The sequence below is a fragment of the Papaver somniferum genome, chromosome 11 (assembly GCF_003573695.1).
Source record: "Papaver somniferum cultivar HN1 chromosome 11, ASM357369v1, whole genome shotgun sequence".
Classification (NCBI taxonomy): Eukaryota; Viridiplantae; Streptophyta; class Magnoliopsida; order Ranunculales; family Papaveraceae; genus Papaver; species Papaver somniferum.
In genome coordinates this window covers 254,597-272,775 of record NC_039368.1, presented here as the reverse complement: position 1 = coordinate 272,775, position 18,179 = coordinate 254,597, and the positions used below count along the sequence as shown (strand labels likewise).

Here is an 18,179-nt window from a genome sequence, read left to right as displayed (position 1 = left end):
GTAACATCATTATTCTCTCAAAATCACAGAACAAAAACCTAATTTCTTCGACAAACATAACCACAACAAACCCTTTCCTCATCTCTGTGAATCAATTACTCAATCTCACAGTAAACCCTAACCAGATTCAATTGTCGTAGCATCATCGTCTCCATCTCAGATTCATCTCTGAATTTCATCCTCTTTGTGTTCTCGATTTACACATGTAGAGGAAGAAGAAAAGAAATAGAAGATGAAGAAGAAAGAAAGAAAGAAAAAAAGACCGAAGCAGAATTTCAGAAATTATGGGTTTGAGAATAATTTTCTTCCAAAAAATGGGTGCGCGCCTGTATTTTTCTGAGTGTGGGTTTCATAGTGGAAAAGTCTGGAAAAATGGGTCTCCCTGTAATTTTCACTATGATCAAAGGCAAGCGTTCGTCAACAGTAAAATAGTATGAAACTAGATTCAAGGACATTATTGTAAATTTGTAATCGTTCTAGAATTGTCGCTTGCCTATGATTCAAGCTTAGAGTCAAGTTCATGGTCCACTGGTGCAAGATTGTACTTCTCATTCATCCGGACAATGGGCTGGTTTTTAAGGTGACCGCTTCTAGTAAAACCCTTCGTAGCATAACTAAATGACTACATGTTTAAGCATGACTGCATGTTTAAGCCAAGTAGCCAACACTAGCACGGGATCCTCCATTATTCTTCCTGCAATTAAAACCCCATTTTAGTAACAAAAGTAAGCCATAACCAAAATCAGCTCTAATCTTCTTTTAAGACATAAGAATTACCATATATGGACAAGTCAGAACAAAAAATTTAGTGAGACGATCCATAATATGAGTCCATCATCCAATCTTGTGAGCAAACATGCATACAAGCAAATGATTGCATTGAGACTTAATTCTTTAGATTAATTTGATTTCCGAAGTTAAGGTTATATAATAAAGAAGAAAAGGTTCTTGCCTGAGTGTCAGCTTAGTTTCACTAGAATATTTCAGAATTCAATGAAAACAATTGTAAGTTACAATTATGGCGTAAAAAAATTTCAATTTCCTCTGACATCTCATTCAATATTTTGTTGTCTATATTTCAACCATGTTGTAAACTTTGTGAACTAACACTATTTGTTTGTTGATACTATGATAAATTTATTTCAGAGATAAATTTATATGTCAGAAAAATGTGAAACTTATTTTTACCTTTCGGAGTCATAAAAGATCCATTTGTTCACATGAAATTTGCAACATGACGTAAATGGGAAATTAGATCCAGTGTATGCCGTCCCTCAGTCTGCAATCTAGCTCGTAGACATTTTACTAATTCTTTTGTTTTGAGATCACCCCCAAGTGAGGCAGATATCTTCTTAACTGGTTCGGTTGCATTTAACAAATGCTGCATCCGGAAAATAGCTCACAATTTCGTTACACGAACTTGGAAACCCCTTCCAAGTTCAATCATCCAGCTACAAGTAATTTCAAAAGTTCCTCTTGCATAATCAAAAAAGTAACAAGGACACGTAAACTGAAGAGAAAGGAAATAGGAGAAGTAAACACACAAAAGAAACTTTACATGCTCCGAGGAAAAAGAAATAATAACTATACTCGAAAACACACAAGGAAACACGCATTAGTAATAAATATAAATGATCCTACACTGACAAACCTGCTAGATATTTTCCGAACTCCGCAAAAAATTAACCTCACAATTTATTGGTGGCAGAAACAATATTGACTTCCTCATTGCTTTTATTACTGACTTATAGTTTCTAAGCCTAAAAAGACGTGGGGAAGCTACAATCGTCATCGTCTCAAGAACTTTAGCATACTTCGCAAAGAATTTAATTGCCTCTTTCTCCACTGGTTCCCATCGAAATAGTTGAATTTGATTGACCGGAGGTGCTGCAGTGAACACTTAGGGTCAAGTAACCAACAATTATCACCTTCTTCTTCAGTGCAGGAAATGGTCTACAGCAGTAAAAGCAAAAGTTCAGTTAAGTCCGACACAACAACAGACCTGAGAAGTGATCTTAGCATATACACGATGAGAGAGTGGGTATGCATATGAATATAATGAAAGCCTAGCGACTTGCAAACAAGATAACATGTACTGATTCTATATTAACCAACTGACATTCTAGAATCAACAGTTTTACCAAAAAGAAGTGGGTGACTTGCCTTAGCAATGACAACTGATTCTAGATAAGGCGAGAGCTCGAGAAGCCTGAACGAAATTCTCAATGTCGAACCAGAAGCTGAAGCAAAACTCGTGCAAGTAAAATCTGAACCAACTTCCAGATGTATCAAATTGTTAAATGCACGCAAATTGGTTAGGAGGATTTCTGCTTCCCTTGGAACCTAATCATTAAGAAAAAAGAAAGCATTCCATGGCATAAGAGTCAAGAAAGCACAGCAGGCACATTAATTAAATTTACAACAACAAACACATCAAGAACATTTTGTTGGATTAACTTCAACATAGAAGTCACTAACAAGCTGGTTAGAACAAGATTAGGAAATTGATGTAATCCTAAGGAAATTAGAAGTCATCTAGTTCTAAGAAAAGGAAAGACATGTAATAAGGTAATAGGACTAGGAAAAGGAATTCATAGTTCTATATATATATATGATTACCAAAGTTGTGGTTGATCATATGAGCAAGATTAGAGCTTTGTGTTTAGTTTTGAGAGATTTTCTAAACATCAATAAAGAGAGTTGTCTTTATATAAGCTAAGATTGATCTTGCAGTTGCCATTAATTGGTATCAGAGCGAGGTTTCTGAGTCATGTAAAACGAAACCACCATTGTGGGTGCAAAACAGTTCACGCCACCATCAATACAAGTTCCAATCCTCAACGCCACAAACTACACAGTATGGGCCATGAGAATGAAGGTACTGATGAAAATCTACAAGGTGTGGGATACAATTGAACCAGGAACAGATGATGCAGATAAGAACAATATCGCTATAGGATTACTCTTTCAATCAATACCAGAATGTCTTGTTCTACAAGTTGGTGAACAGGAAACTTCAAAGAAAATTTGGGATGCAATAAAGGCACGTAATCTCGGAGCTGATCGAGTTAAAGAAGCACGTCTGCAAACCTTAATGTCTGAATTTGAAAGAGTGAAGATGAAAGACACTGATACTATTGATAGCTTTGCAGGAAACCTATCAGAGATAGCCTCAAAAGCTGCGTCACTTGGACAATACATTGATGAAGATAAACTGGTAAAGAAGTTTCTCAATAGTTTACCAAGATCCAAGTATATTCATATCATAGCTTCTCTCGAACAAGTCTTAGATTTAAAGAAAACTAGCTATGAAGATATAATTGGAAGATTGAAAGCATATGAAGAGAGAATCCTTGATGAAGAAAACAATGGAGAAACTCAAGGAAAACTCTTGTACACAAACTCTTACCAAAAAAACTATGCGACAAGAGGAAGAGGTCGTGGAAGAGGTGGTAGAGTATACAGAGGCCGAGGAAGGGGAGGAAGGTTTAACTCACAAGATAGAACAACAAGTCAGAATGATCAAAACCAAGGGAAAGAAAAGAAGGATAGATCAAACATTATTTGTTACAGATGTGATAAACCAGGAAACTTCTCCTCTGTATGCTCTGAAAGAATACAAAAGATGGAAGAAGCAAGCAAGAATGAAACAAGGGAAGCAGATACAGCTCTTTTCATGCACGAAGTTGTATTCTTAAACGAAGGGAAACTAATACCAAAGAACTACGAATCAAAGGATGGTGAAGAAGGAATCTGGTATTTAGATAATGGAGCCAGCAATCACATGACTGGTAAGAGACACTACTTTTCTGAACTCAATAAGAAAATCAAAGGACAAGTGAAGTTTGGGGATGGATCTTCTGTAGAAATTGAAGAGAAATGATCAATTCTATTTCAGAGAAAGACCGGAGAACAGAAGCTTGTCACAAACATCTACTTCATCCCAAACTTACAAAGCAACATTCTAAGTTTAGGACAAGCTACAGAAGTTGGATGTGATGTTAGAATGCGACAAGATTATCTAACAGTTCATGACCCAAGTGGAAGACTTTTAGTTAGAGTCCCACGCTCACAGAATAGACTCTACAAGATAAGTCTCATGATTGGAAGGCCATTGTGTCTGAATATGAGACTGGAAGATCAGACATGGAAGTGGAATGCAAGATTAGGACACATAAGCTTTAGAACTTTAAAGACAATGTATCATAACAAGATTGTTCGAGGGATACCACAGATAAACGATGAATCAAGGATCTGTGAATCATGTTTAGTTGGGAAACAAACGCGTCAAGGTTTTCTAAAAGCAACAACATTCAGAGCCTCAAAGCCATTAGAGCTTCTTCATGCTGATTTATGTGGTCCTATTACACCACAAACCCTTGCAAATAACAAATACATATTTGTTATTATAGATGACTTCTCAAGATATATGTGGTCTATTCTTATGAAAGAAAAGAGTGAAGCATTTGACAGATTCAAAGCTTTCAGAAATCTGATATAAAAATAGTTAAAAGAGGAGGTCAAAATGCTTAGAACTGATAGAGGAGGAGAGTTCACTTCCTTAGAGTTCAACAAGTTCTGTGAGTCAAATGGAATCAAAAGGCAACTCACAGCACCATATACACCACAACAAAACGGAGTGGTGGAGAGGAGAAACAGGACTCTAATGGAGATGACAAGAAGTTCTTTAAAGGCTATGCAGGTACCTACTTATGCAAGGAGAATTCTGAAAGAAGCAGGACTTGAAACTTGTAATCCAACTAAGATACCAATGGAGTTTGGACTTAAAGTTTCAAAGGCACAAGAAGAAGCTGAGATTGATCCAACGAGTTATAGAAGAAATGTTGGATGCCTAAGATACTTATTACACACAAGACCAGATTTGGCTTTCTCTGTGGGAGTAGCAAGCCGTTATATGTAGAGTCCACGCAAGTCTCATGGTGATGTAATAAAGCAGATATTGAGATATCTAAGAGGAACAATCAGTTGTGGATTGAAGTATGGTCGAGGAGGATCAAAAGGAATTGTTGGGTATAGTGACAGCAGTCATAATATTGACCAAGATGATGGAAAAGGTACGACAGGTCATATCTTCTACCTAGGAGATTCATCTATCACATGGTGCTCACAGAAGCAAGACATAGTAGCTCTGTCATCATGCGAAGCTGAGTTCATGGCCGCAACAGAAGCAGCTAAACAATCAATATGGCTTCAAAGACTGTTGGGTGAAATCAAAGGAAGAGAACCTGAAAAAGTTCTCATCAAGATTGATAATAAGTCTGCAATTGCACTCACTAAAAATCCAGTGTTTCATGGGAAGAAGAAACACATTCACAAAAGGTATCATTTCATACGAGAATGTATCGAGAAGGAGATCATCAACGTTGAACACATACCAGAAACTGAGCAGAAAGCAGATATATTGACAAAGGCATTAGCACGGATCAAGTTTGAAGAAATGAGGAAATTAATAGGAGTACAAGATTTTTCACAAGAACAGTTGAAGCTTAAGGGGGAGAATGTTGGATTAACTTCAACATAGAAGTCACTAACAAGCTGGTTAGGACAAGATTAGGAAATTGATGTAATCCTAAGGGAATTAGAAGTCATCTAGTTCTAAGAAAAGGAAAGACATGTAATAAGGTAATAGGACTAGGAAAAGGAATTCATAGTTCTATATATATATATGATCACCAAAGTTGTGGTTGATCATATGAGCAAGATTAGAGCTTGTGTTTAGTTTTGAGAGATTTTCTAAACATCAATAAAGAGAGTTGTCTTTATATAAGCTAAGATTGATCTTGCAGTTGCCATTACATTTAAAGCATTTACGCATACCAGAAAGGAGTCGCCGAAAATTTTAAGAAGCTTTACATTAGAAACCTTTCCGAAAAGCTTGAATAGGACAAATGTTTTGGGCCTTTTGGCTGTGTATGGTATGTCAATAACGGCCTCAACTAGTGATGGAAAACTGCCGATAACAAAGTCTGCCGGTATCTCTCCTGTGTAACTGATGGTAGACAGATTAGGAGCACAAATCTTCACTCTCCTAAATTACAGTTTCGAATGCACAGGTTCTTCAGTGCAAAGTTTGTTATGCATAAAATTTCAGACTTCAAACCACGACAGCCTATTAAAAGCAACTCTTCAAGGATAGGGCAGTGAGAAAGTAATTTGCCCGTCTTGAAATCATTCCCAAGTTCCATATGTCTTAGATGAAGTAACTTGAGTCTCCCAAAACAAACCGTGTTTGGAGAATTTAGTCTTACCGAATCTAATTCCAACATTGTCAATGAATCACAGGTAAAAAATGATACAGGAAATACTAAGGATTTGCTTGTTCCTCCTGAAAGAAAGAGTTATTGGACTTTACGCTGGACAACTATATCGATCCATTTAGTTACCCGGAATTCATCAAAATAGTGATCCCAACTGAGACAGAATTTCTTAATATTATGCTTCTCATGAAAAGATAATATTTTGTCCAAAAAGTTCATGAACCGGATAGTCTTCGAGCGTTTTTCAGGTTCAGTCGTCAGCCACTCACGAAAATCAAGTGTGTGTATAGAGTCGGATAAATATTTCCATCTTTTGGATAAAATGGATGTAGACATATAATATTTAATTGGAAGGAAAGAAAGAATGTGATGAATTAGTTCATCAGGTAAATCACTTATCTTATCTTCTTCATGGTCTACATGAGCAGTAGCAGTTTCTTGCGTTATCATACCAGCAGCAGCCACCAGAGAATATGTAAGCGTGGATTTTCTTATCTTATCTTCTCCATGGTCTACATGAGCAGTAGCAGTTTCTTGCGCAATAATATCATCAGCAGCAGCCACCAGAGAATCTGCAAGTGTTTTTCCATGGTGTACAGGAACAATGGCGACTGACATGTTTTTGATATTACGTTTTAAGTCCAGGATACGTCAGAGATCCTCCGCTGTAAACTTCACCATCTCCAATAATTATGAACAAATTAACTTCGCTCTTGTTTTATCATACAAGAGATTAGCTTGTGTGGATAATTTTTGAAGACGTATATAAAAACACAATTTAGCATATACATGTAATGTAAAGAATGATTAACTCATGTTGTAAAGAAGAATCTTATGATCAAAACTAACAGAATAATCTAATAAGATGATGATACCGGCCTGAGAATACAGAACCGCCGTGGATAGCAGTTTTAGAAGAAGAAGAAGAAGAAGAAGAAGAGAAGGTTTTCAGTCCCTCACGCAGCTTTCTCGTGTGTATACCCTAGCTCATGATAAGTCATAAGCCCATAATGTATGTATATATATCCAGCTTTCCCGTGTGGTACTAACCCTAACTTGTGATGAGCCCATGGTTAGAACTCATTTTTAAAACCAATATTCAGTGTGCTGACCTAACTATGCTCCCAATACTTGATCATCCATAGGTTACCCTTCCGTGGAGTGGTCAAGGTGGTTGGGTACTTTAGGAAACACTATATTTGAACACCATAAAGTATAGGTATAGATACAAAGGTGGCATGGAGAACCTGATAAACATATCCCAAAAGAAATATCTGCTCGACATTAAACACTAGAAATGTAGCACAAGAAAATATAAAAGGAAAAAGAGAAACATTGTTTCTTTATAGAAATGAATGACCTGCAACGACGTAACAATCGAGCATTAATGCAACAAGCACGATTGGATAGGGTTCCCATGACATCAGATTTTATTTTCCGAAACAAATTAGAGAAAAACTACGTAAACAAGAAATCCAAGAAAAATAATCACAAAATTGGTTAAAAAGATCAAAATCAACAATTCCTGGGTGAAATGGACAGTTAGATTTTGATACTGTTTAAATGGACAAAAATGTAAAAATAGGCAGGATGTAACCAGTTTCATCGTGCCCATTTTTTCTTATTTTTTCTTATTTTTAATTTACACAGGATGTATCCAGTTTTATCCTTTCTATTTTTTAAATTTAAGTTAGGATGAAACCAGTTTCATCCTTACTATTTTTTTTTTTTGGCCATTTCACCCAAACTACTTTTTACTCATCCATTTGAACCGTGATTTAAAAATATTTGGACAAATGACCCATTTTCTGAAAAATAATAGTGAATGGGTCATTTGACCAAAAACGTATATTTTAGGGTTCATATGGACGAGTAGACTATTAATATGGGTGAAATGGACAGTAGCCATGTAATTTGAAACGGACAATTATAACCCGTGTTTATTTTCTCTTCCCAAAAGTGCTTCTGTACGACGCATCTCTTCCTTCTCCATTATCATCTCCGATATATCTTCAATATGTCTCCACCTGAAACACCATTAACAACATCATCTTCTCCACTATCTTTCTCCACAATCACAAACATTAACACCACCACTATCGACACCATCAACTTATCGCTCACCACCATCTCCAGCCACACAAACACTACCACCACCATCATCAACAACATCAAACTCCTCCATTATCTTCCTCCACAACCAACAACGAGACCATCGTCACCACCACAAATAATCGACAGTTTTTATTCTCTTCAAATGCCCTAATAATTAAATTAAGAATTCTTTAATTGATTGAATTCCTATACCTAGATGCCTCTGTATACATTCCAGTTTACAAAATTGATTGAATTCCTATACCCGGATGCATTTGTTTGGACTAAAGAGAAGAAAAAGTTATGTTTTACTGAAAAGGCAGCAAACAAAGAGTTTGAAAAATCATTATACAGTTCCGCATTTGAAGATGAAGAAAAATTAAAGAAGAAGATGTGCGTGAAAAGAGTAAATATCTACGTGAGAATATACAGGATGAAACCAGATACATCTTAATGGAAAGTATTTTTTTTCCTAATATAAAGGATGAAACTGGTTTCATTCAGTTTTAGGCTGTGATGTACCTAGATTTTCTTTTAAATTTGCAGTATGAAACTGGTTTCATCCGGTTTTAACTGTAATATGCCTGGATTATCATCAGATTATGCATAATGAAACTGGTTTCAGTCAGTTTTAGACAGTGACGTATTTAGATTTTCCTTAAAATTTGCATTTTTAATGTGACATATCTGGATTTTTTTTCAGAATATGTAGAATGAAACTGGTTTCATTCAGTTTTAGACTGTGATGTACCAAAATTTTTCTTAAAGGTGTGCAGGGTGAAACCAGTTGCATCTAGTTTGAATTGTGATATATATGAATTTTCCTTTAAATATGCATGATGAATATTGTTTCATCCAATTTTAGACTGTGATGCACCTGAATTTATCCAATATATCTGATGAAATAGATACATCCTGAGAAAAACATACTTGTTAAAATATGCAAGATGAAACCAGATATATCTTGACCAAAATATTTGTTTTTCAGATTATGCAGAAGGAAACCAATTCCATATGAATTAAACTTGTTATGAAGAGTGTCTCCTACTGTGTTCTTCTTCTTTATATAGATTTTAGATTTCTGCAAACTCAAGTTTGACAACAATGCTTACTTCTTAAAACCAATCAGATGTACCCTAAAATTAACCATCAACCACACAATTCATTACCCAAAATTAACAACATAGCTCATCGGCAAGCAACTTTTCCCAAAAGTCCATTAAAATCGAACCTAGCCAAAACCCAAATTCCAAACGCATTGAAACTATTAATTACGTCATTACTCTCAACCAGCCATCATCAATTTCCAGCGGCAACAACTTCTTTCAATTGTTATATTCATCATCATCAGTTATTGCATATTTGTACTTAAGTCTTGTCAATCCAATTCGTTTTTTACAAGTTGAGCATCCATTGGTTGAGCTCCTGGTGGTGGCGATTAAGGTGATTCTTCTTCCGATGGTGATCCAAAATTGTGTCGGCGGCGGTACCAAGATTGGTTGTTGTATCAGCGACGGGGGAAGAAAATCCGTTGATGATGATGAAGAAACATCTGATAATTTGTCGACGACTATCCTGACAAATGGTTGAAATTTATTTTTCAATCAAAGGTCTCGGTAGCATTTTACATTCTTAATAAAACAATTATAGAAGATGAGGGCATATAGCTCAGTCTTATTATGATATGAGGTAAAATTCTGGATGGAATAACCAAGCAGGATATTTGAATTGTATCTTTTTGATTCATGTCCGTATAAACAATATCAAAACTTACCAATCTGTTTCACCCAGGAATTATGGGTTTTAGTTTTGTTAACCAATTTTGTGTTTAACCCTTCCACGCATTGTAAACCGACCATGGGAAATCAGATGAGATAAATTGACAATAATATGAGATTACAAGAGATGTAATGCTAAACGCAAATAAAACAAATAAAGAAAGAAAGTCTGACATTCGAACATAAAAGGGACTTGTGGCCTTCTTTAACATCTGCAACTCCATACTGCAGGAAACATCTTGAATTGAAGCCGGGTGCAGAAATTATATATGTTTAACCTTCGTGTTTTTTAACTCCCTCCTCGTTCTATCCGTAATCTCTTTTCCCATATAAGTACCTGAATTTATTGAAACTAAGCTCTCCACGTAACTGTCTGAGGAAAAATAAAAGTCACCGACACCATTAATATACACAAATCTAACACTGTCTTTCTTTCGGTCGTATAAAGCGAAAGATTTATCAACCTCTGTTAGAATCTCACTATTTTTAACAGAGTCATAGAACTTTAACGAATTGGGATATGAAATAATATTTACATGGGTAGTGGTGAATAGCTTAGTCCAATATTCTCTCACTCCATAATTTTGCATGACCCAAACATCAACACGAGCATAAGGGACAATACAAACTAAGCAAAGGGTATCTCCCAACACTTCGACAGAGTAACTCCCTTTACGGAATGCCATAGTTTCTTCTGGAAATGGCAGATGAATGAACTTCTCATTCTCAATAGCAAAGGAAATTATAGCTCTGTAGTTTTTTTCACAAGCAGCGGTATTGCCTGCCAAATAATCTATCCAATGAAGAGCACCATTTAGAAGCAAATCTGGAAATTCACCAAAATCCACAGGAGGGATGTCTTGGCCTTTTCTCCATGAACTAGTAGCTGTTTCTAACGTGTATACATAAACTTATGAAACATCATCAAACTCGCCATTTGCAATGCATACCAACTTATATTTATCAATTTTGGCATCGTAACCAAACCCATAGGTTGGGATGTCTGTTACTGGTGGTCTTATGATTTCCTTGTACTCTCTTGTTGATGGGTTCCAGAGAAATAGTGTACCTTTATCAAGGGAGTTTAATAAAATCAAGCCATTGCAAGATCCCACAATATAATTGTAATCACTTTCATCTCTATTCTTGCTTGGGTAATCCATCAGAACAGCTCCGTCACACTTGCATGAAAGGTGGTGATAATATTGAAGCATAATCCATGAAATAAAACACATCATCAGCTCCGCTATCGATGACTCTGATCATAATTTTTTTATTTCTAAGGTGGTTTTTGTTGGTATAACTAAGATGATGCTTGACAAATTTAGGACTACTAATATATATATATGTATACCAGCTCTTGCATACTGATTTGAAAAATAAGATGGATTTCACTGGTAACCTTAATAAAATCTCTTCTTGGATCTCTACCGGAATACTTGACTTTGAAATTTGTTGCTTCGTCTCCGCTCGGGAACTAGGGTTTCAGAGATTTCACATGAAAGTGTGACTAGTTTGTTTTGCCGTGTTGTTTAACATGGCATGGAGTAAAATAATAGGGCCTGGAAGGCTAGAGCCGGCTCACACTGCCAACCCGACCCGCCAAACAATCCCATCTCTAACGGCTAGAGTCTAAAGTACCACCATATTAACCAACCGTTCAGACCATTAGAAGAAAAGTTAAAAAAAAATACAATAACAATTTTAGAAACAATTTGACTGACTATTGTCTTCATTCATCAGGATTTGGAGACTCCGCCATTATCAGTCCAAGATCTATTTCTCAAGAAATTTAAGAAAATGAAGAACTACTCAAACTGAAAAACTCAAAGCAAGCTGAAACCGAGAGTGATTTTCTTTTCAAATGGATTTACCGAACTTCAAACAGATTAATACAAAGAAGAAACTTAAGGAGTTTCAATTGATTTTCACTTCAAGTGGGTGTACCAAACAGAATAATTTTGAACTAAAAAAAAGATAATTGAGATTTAAGTTGGACATATATTCATAGAAAAATACAAGTACAACTAAGGGTGCACAGGGTACGGTTCGGCTCGGTTCTTGTCGAAGCCGAGTACCTGTACCTCCCTAGTCTCGGTTCCAAAATTTTGGACTGGTACCTGTACCTTGTATCTCGGTTCCGGTACCGGTCGGTACTTTCTATCAGTTTTCCAAACAACTTTTTCCTGTTAACAAAGAACCTGTTTTACTGTCAGTTTTACAGACGAAGAACTTGTTTTACTGTCACACAAACAACAATAGTCTAGGTAGGATATCACAAGTAAGTGCCAAATTCAAAGAACCTGATTTACTGTCATTTTTACAGACACATACACAACAATAGAGATTTAAGACCAAATACTAAAAGAGCAACTAGATGTTCTGTCTTTAGTCCAATAACAGAGTTTCAGTAACTCCAAACTTCAGCAACTAATCAAAATTACCTGCAACAATACACTTCAAGTCAGAGGTTTCTTAATATCCAACAAGAAGGCAAATAAGAATGCACAGTTTGCAATCCGAGTAGCAAAGTCAATGGTGATTCATCACTTGATATATATTTATAAACATTAAACAACCCAGAAATGCACAGTTTGTAATCCAAGTAAAAAACTTAGTGGTGATTCCTATTTATAAGCATTAATCAACCCATAAGGTGTATTTGTGTACAGATGCAGAATTCATAAACTATTCAATGGATCAATCAAACAATTGATGCCCAATATTAGACCCACCACAACCTTCTCCATAAACAAATTAACAAACCAATCAAATATCCACTATCAAAATCTCAATTAAACATTAGCAGTAATTTAAAAGATTGAATCTGTAATTCCAACAAATTCCAACCGTAATTTAAAACATTAGCAGTAATCAATCAAATATCTACTATCAAGAATGAAGAAAGAAGTGAACTCAATCACCGAACTATTGAATCTGTAATTCCAACAGATCTAAATTGAATCTTACCAAATCAAGTTCAAATTAAAAAAATTCAATGAACCCAGTAGTCCAAATCAAACGATGAAACAATAAACTCCATAAGGAATCAATAAAATTGGAGAAGAAAAAAAGCAAAAAAAAAATTACAACTGAAATTTCTTCTTCTTCTGGTTTGCTGCTTCTGCAAAAAGAATCGAGAGGTGGTGTAACTGGTATTTGTAAAGTTGAAGTCTTGATTCTTGAAGAGGTGAAAAATCTTCCCTATAACTGGAGTTCCTTCTCAAAGAGGGAGAGAGGATTTGCACAGAACGCGGAAAAAAAGAAAAAGAAAATGAGAAACCCTACCTAATTTTTCTTTATATACCACCCTTAGATATTCAGAAAAAACCTCTAAATCTAATGGCTATTATTACTCGGTACATTCAGTCCGGGACAGTACGAGATATGGTTAGGGCCGAGTACCTGTACCTCCCTAACCACGGTTCTTATTTTTGGACCGGTACCTGTACCCCGTTCCTCGGTCCGGTACAAAAACAGGTACGGTTCCACCGGTTCCGGGACGATCCGGCTCGGTTCTTGTGCACCCTAAAGTACAACCTCTATTTTATTATCGTCTTCTTCTTTTGTTGGATATACTTCTCCTAAGTTGACTTCTTTTACTCGTATAAGTACTGGAATTTAGTGAAACTAAGCTCTCCCCATAACTCTCTCCTACAAGAAAAGTACGAATATTATCAACCTGGCTTGATTGGGGTATACCTAATGAGACAAAATCTGGTCATTTTGAAGTAAAAGAAGACACCCCTTAACCATGTATTTTCTAAATGGCTAATGTACCCTTGTTTAATTAACACTAAAACAATCTGATTAGGTTAATTAATTCCGTTTAGATTAATTAATTGAGTAGATTAAAACTTATGAATTTAAGTTATGAAATTTTGTTTTTAATTGAACTTATATGGGAATATTTTGATGAAAAACATTTGTTTTGAGAATATTTTTTGCAACGGAAATGAAAGCTCATAACCCAAACATTTCTGAAAAGGGGATTGTAAAGATGTTGTATGAAATCATACTCAAAATTAAAGAAGAAATGAACACTTTCCATTCTGAAAGTATGAAAAGCCGGCAAGGTCGATGAATGAACACCATGCCGACTATATTTGGCCGGCAAGGTAGATGAATGAAGACGATGCCGACTAACTTTGGCCGATAGGGTATTCAAATGAAGATAATGTCGGCTTTATTTTTTTGACACACAGGAGATGAATAATATTAGTCGGCAAGGTCTACAAGAAAAAACCCCGCCGGCTGTTTCGAAAAAAACCCCGGCGGCCGTTGAAAAAAAATCCTCCGGCTGTATTAGCCGACAAGGTCTTAAAAAAATACCCTGCCGGCTGTTGAAAAAATTTACAGTCACCATGGCTATTATAAAATGTCGGCAAGATATGCATGTTACGACCTTGCCGGCTGTTGAAAAAATTTACAGTCGCCATGGCTATTACGAAAAGTTAGCAAGATATGTATGTTACGACCTTGCCGACTAAAGACACAGAAATCATAATTTTAGATTTCTAACTTAATATAACAATCATATAACAACCAAATCACACAACACAATGATGGGTTTGAGTTTAGACGTCGCTTGGAGTCTTCTTTTCGCCGGTAGAATCAACCATTTTTTTGGAAAATCAATGTTGAAAGATTTTCGGTTGATGGAAGAAATGGAAGAAGATGAAAGGGAAGAGCAGAGAGATTAGAGAAGAGAGATTAGGAAATATTAAGAGTTTTTTAGTTTTTAATTTTAGGATTTAATTTTAAGTTAATTAGTTCAAGGGTATTAAAGTAAAATCACCAATTTTGACCATCCCTTAGCAAGAGCACTAGGTCAATTTGAATTTGGATATACCCCACTTAATGTGTGTATACCTGGATTATCATGACCATCGATATTCAGAAACCTAATTCTGTCATTCTTTTGTCGGTCCGCGAGTTATAACCCCAAAGGTGTCACTATTCATCCACAAAAAACCCGCCAAAACAAAAATAACACAAAAACCCCAAAAAAACAAAATTTTGATGAAACCTCATAGAATTTGATGAAACCAATTTTGAAATTTGGGGTTTTTGTATCAATTTAATTTAAGATGGAGTTTTAATGAATCCCAACATTTGAATGGAGTTTTTGTACCACAAATTTGGTCACCTTGGATTTTTATGACTAGTTTTGTTCTTTTGGTCGTATATACCGAAACGTCCATCCGCCTCTATCAGAATATCACCATTTATAAAATACCAAAAGAGATTTAGCGAACATGGATTTCTAGTAATTGTTTTTCTGTGGTGAACAGCTTAGTCGAAGATTCTTTCATTCCATAATTTTGCATGATCCATACATCCACTCGAACATAAGAAACACTACGATTTATGCAAAGGGAATCTCCCAACACTCCGAGCTGACAATAATTATCTGCTGGCGGGGGTAGTAAAATCTCTTCTGGAATAGGAAAATTCGTGAACTTCTCATTGCTTATATCAAAAGAAATTATGGCATTGGAGATTTCGTCGGTGGCGGTTGCCAGTGTCCAATGAAGAGCACCTTTCAAAAGCAAACCTACTGTTTCCTCAAGTTCCACGTAAAGGATTGTTTGCATAAGTTTTCTCCATGAACCTGATTTTACCGTGTAGACATAAACTTCAAGATAAACTTCATCATATTCTGATGCTATCAATACCAACTTGAAATCATTGATTTTGTTGTCATAACCAAACCCAAAGAAACGCGACTCAAGATACTCAAGTGGTGGTATAATTTCCTTGTACTCTCTAGTTGATGGGTTCCAAACAATTGGTGTATCAGATCATCATCACTATCGGGAGCGCTTACACAAAGCAGGCCATTACAAAATCCCCAAACATCGAAATAACGATTTATAACTCCATTCGTTTCAATATCTTAACGATTTACAACTGCTTCACACTTACATGATGATGACGCTGCTGCCGATAATATTGAATTATAATCTGCAATATAAAAGATTCCTCTACCCTCCCCGCGGAAATCATCTCTGACCATGATTTTAGGGTTTTTCTTGGAAAAATTAAGGTGATCATTGACAAATTTAAGATTACGAATATATCTATACCGACCTAAAACCTAAGATGGATTTCTCTTGGATCTCTTCCGGAATGCTTAACATTGTTGGTTGCCTTCCACGTGAACTTGTAATTCACTTCTGTGCCGTGGTTAACATGGGGTGTTATTTATAGATGAAATCCTGGAGATTTCCTATAATCCCACGGATATCATAATTCCAAGATTGGGCCTGGCCAACTTTTTCTTCCGGTGGCTAAATAGAATCACTGTGGTGGCGGCTGCCAATTTTAGGAAAGTTTTTTTTTTTTCGAGATTAGGAAACAAGCTCTCTTGTTTACCTATCTATGATAATTTTCCAGTGCGTAATAAGGTCATGGAATGGTGTGGTTCTGAACCATTTAGCTTCCATTGTCCAAAGGAATATTGAACTTCATTTATGATGATCTGTTCTAACGTTGGAGACTTCGAAGACATCACTCTTCTATTTCGTTCTCCCTATATAATCCAACAGATAGCAAAAAAAAAAGAGTATGGGCCATATCTTCCTTCGCCTGTTCCTTCCTTTTCTCGTTTTCCAAGCCATTAACCGTGATGCAGCATTCTTGTTCTGTACCCACTTCAGGTTGTAACCATGCTACAAAGTAGTTCCAAACCTTATAAGAGTAAGTGCAATGCAAAAACAAGTGACCGACTGTTTCCTCCTCCACATTGCATTGGCTGCAAATTGTGCTTGGCAGTTCGCATCCCCTTCTAGTTAAGTTGTCAGATGCTGGGATTGCATTCTGAACAACTGTCCATATAAAAAACTTGACTTTTGGTGGAACATTTTGAATCCAGACATGTTTAAGAGCCACAATGCTATTGCCCTGAACCTGGTTAGCTGCTTCCTTGTTGGAGATAATCCTGTTGTAACAGTGTTTTGTAGAGAATCCGGATACAGTATTGCATTCAAGAGTGTCATTTTCATCTACTTGTATAATGAGAGGGGTTCCAAGAAAGGAGAATAGCTCTGTAATTTCAAAAAATTCATGCAGCATTTGGATTTCTCTGCATGAGTACTGTGCCACTGACCTTCCAACACCATTTCATTAAGTCTGCAATGCTTCTGTGAAGATAGTTTATAAGCTAGTGGTTATCTATTTTTCAGGTTTATGTTTTCGTTCCACTTGTCCCACCAGAATCTGATTGCTTCTCCCCAATTTTAGGGAAGTTATGACAGGGTTCCCGTGATTAATTTTTCACCAATAACAGATGGTGGCTAATAGCAAGCTTTAATGTATTGAAGGAGGCAAGGAACATCATCTAAAGAGGAGATTGGGCACGCAATATCTGACAACATTTCCTCACTTTATATTTGAGCGCATAAAAAAGTTGAGAGGATCGGATACAAGGCACAAGATCGTTAAAGGGCGCGGATTATCAGGAAACCTGTAAAAGACCCTTTTCATTGTGATTGAATAGGGAATCTCATCAACATGGCTTTCATAAGCAAAGGAAAATAAACTGTTTTAAGATTACGTGAACGACATATACATTTCACCTTCTCGGAATTCTCCTACGAAAGTACATTCTTTCATGTCATTATGTAATGAAATGAAGTGGTATGAGTAGAACAAACGGTGTTCCCTTCGGGTTTACTCCCCTCTATCTCGACATTATTATTTTACGCGAAGGAAACATCTTCTTGAGTCTGTCAATCTCGCTAATATTGTTGGATGCATCCACTTTAGGCCCTTTCTAGTATCAGTTTCATTTGTATATATTTAGCAACTTGTAGTTCAAATTCTAATTTCATAACCTGGCTAATTTGGGGGTAGGCCAATTATTTAGGGCATGATCCTAGATAACAAAAAAAGGTCATTAAAAATAAATTTCACACAACCCCTTATCCAACTATTATCTAACTATCCACTTTACTCCTGATTAATTAGTATTAATTATTCGTATTAGGTGTTAATTATGTTTTAGGTGTGAGATCAACTAATGTTA

The 18,179-nt window shown here is 36.1% G+C and overlaps 2 protein-coding genes and 1 long non-coding RNA gene across 3 annotated transcripts; all 3 read right to left on the bottom strand.

The window, feature by feature from the left end:
* Window positions 1–614: 614 nt before the first annotated feature.
* On the bottom strand, window positions 615–6,896 carry LOC113322246 (putative F-box/FBD/LRR-repeat protein At4g03220). The gene is made up of 5 exons (XM_026570302.1): window positions 6,502–6,896; window positions 5,839–6,049; window positions 2,120–2,343; window positions 1,835–1,953; window positions 615–694 (listed from the first exon to the last, which is right to left on the bottom strand). The coding sequence occupies exons 1-5, from the start codon at window positions 6,894–6,896 to the stop codon at window positions 615–617; spliced, it is 1,029 nt and encodes a 342-aa protein (XP_026426087.1).
* A 3,517-nt stretch (window positions 6,897–10,413) lies between these two features.
* On the bottom strand, window positions 10,414–11,313 carry LOC113322245 (F-box protein CPR1-like). Its single transcript, XM_026570301.1, has 2 exons — window positions 11,220–11,313; window positions 10,414–11,042 (listed from the first exon to the last, which is right to left on the bottom strand). Exons 1-2 carry the CDS (start codon window positions 11,311–11,313, stop codon window positions 10,414–10,416), a joined length of 723 nt encoding a protein of 240 aa, XP_026426086.1.
* Window positions 11,314–12,088: 775 nt separating this feature from the next.
* LOC113320619 lies at window positions 12,089–13,399 on the bottom strand. The gene is made up of 2 exons (XR_003346205.1): window positions 13,241–13,399; window positions 12,089–12,594 (listed from the first exon to the last, which is right to left on the bottom strand). It is a non-coding gene; the product is annotated as an uncharacterized LOC113320619 (long non-coding RNA).
* Between the last annotated feature and the right edge of the window lie 4,780 nt (window positions 13,400–18,179).

Coding starts and splice junctions, on each gene's coding strand:
- LOC113322246 (XM_026570302.1), bottom strand. CDS start 6,896: ATGTCAGTCGCCATTGTTCCTGTACACCATGGAAAAACACTTGCAGAT. Junction 6,050..6,501: donor AAACGCTCGAAGACTATCCG/GTTCATGAACTT, acceptor ACTGTAATTTAG/GAGAGTGAAGATTTGTGCTC. Junction 2,344..5,838: donor TTTTCGGCGACTCCTTTCTG/GTATGCGTAAAT, acceptor CTTAATGATTAG/GTTCCAAGGGAAGCAGAAAT.
- LOC113322245 (XM_026570301.1), bottom strand. CDS start 11,313: ATGGATTACCCAAGCAAGAATAGAGATGAAAGTGATTACAATTATATT. Junction 11,043..11,219: donor ATTAAACTCCCTTGATAAAG/GTACACTATTTC, acceptor TATACACGTTAG/AAACAGCTACTAGTTCATGG.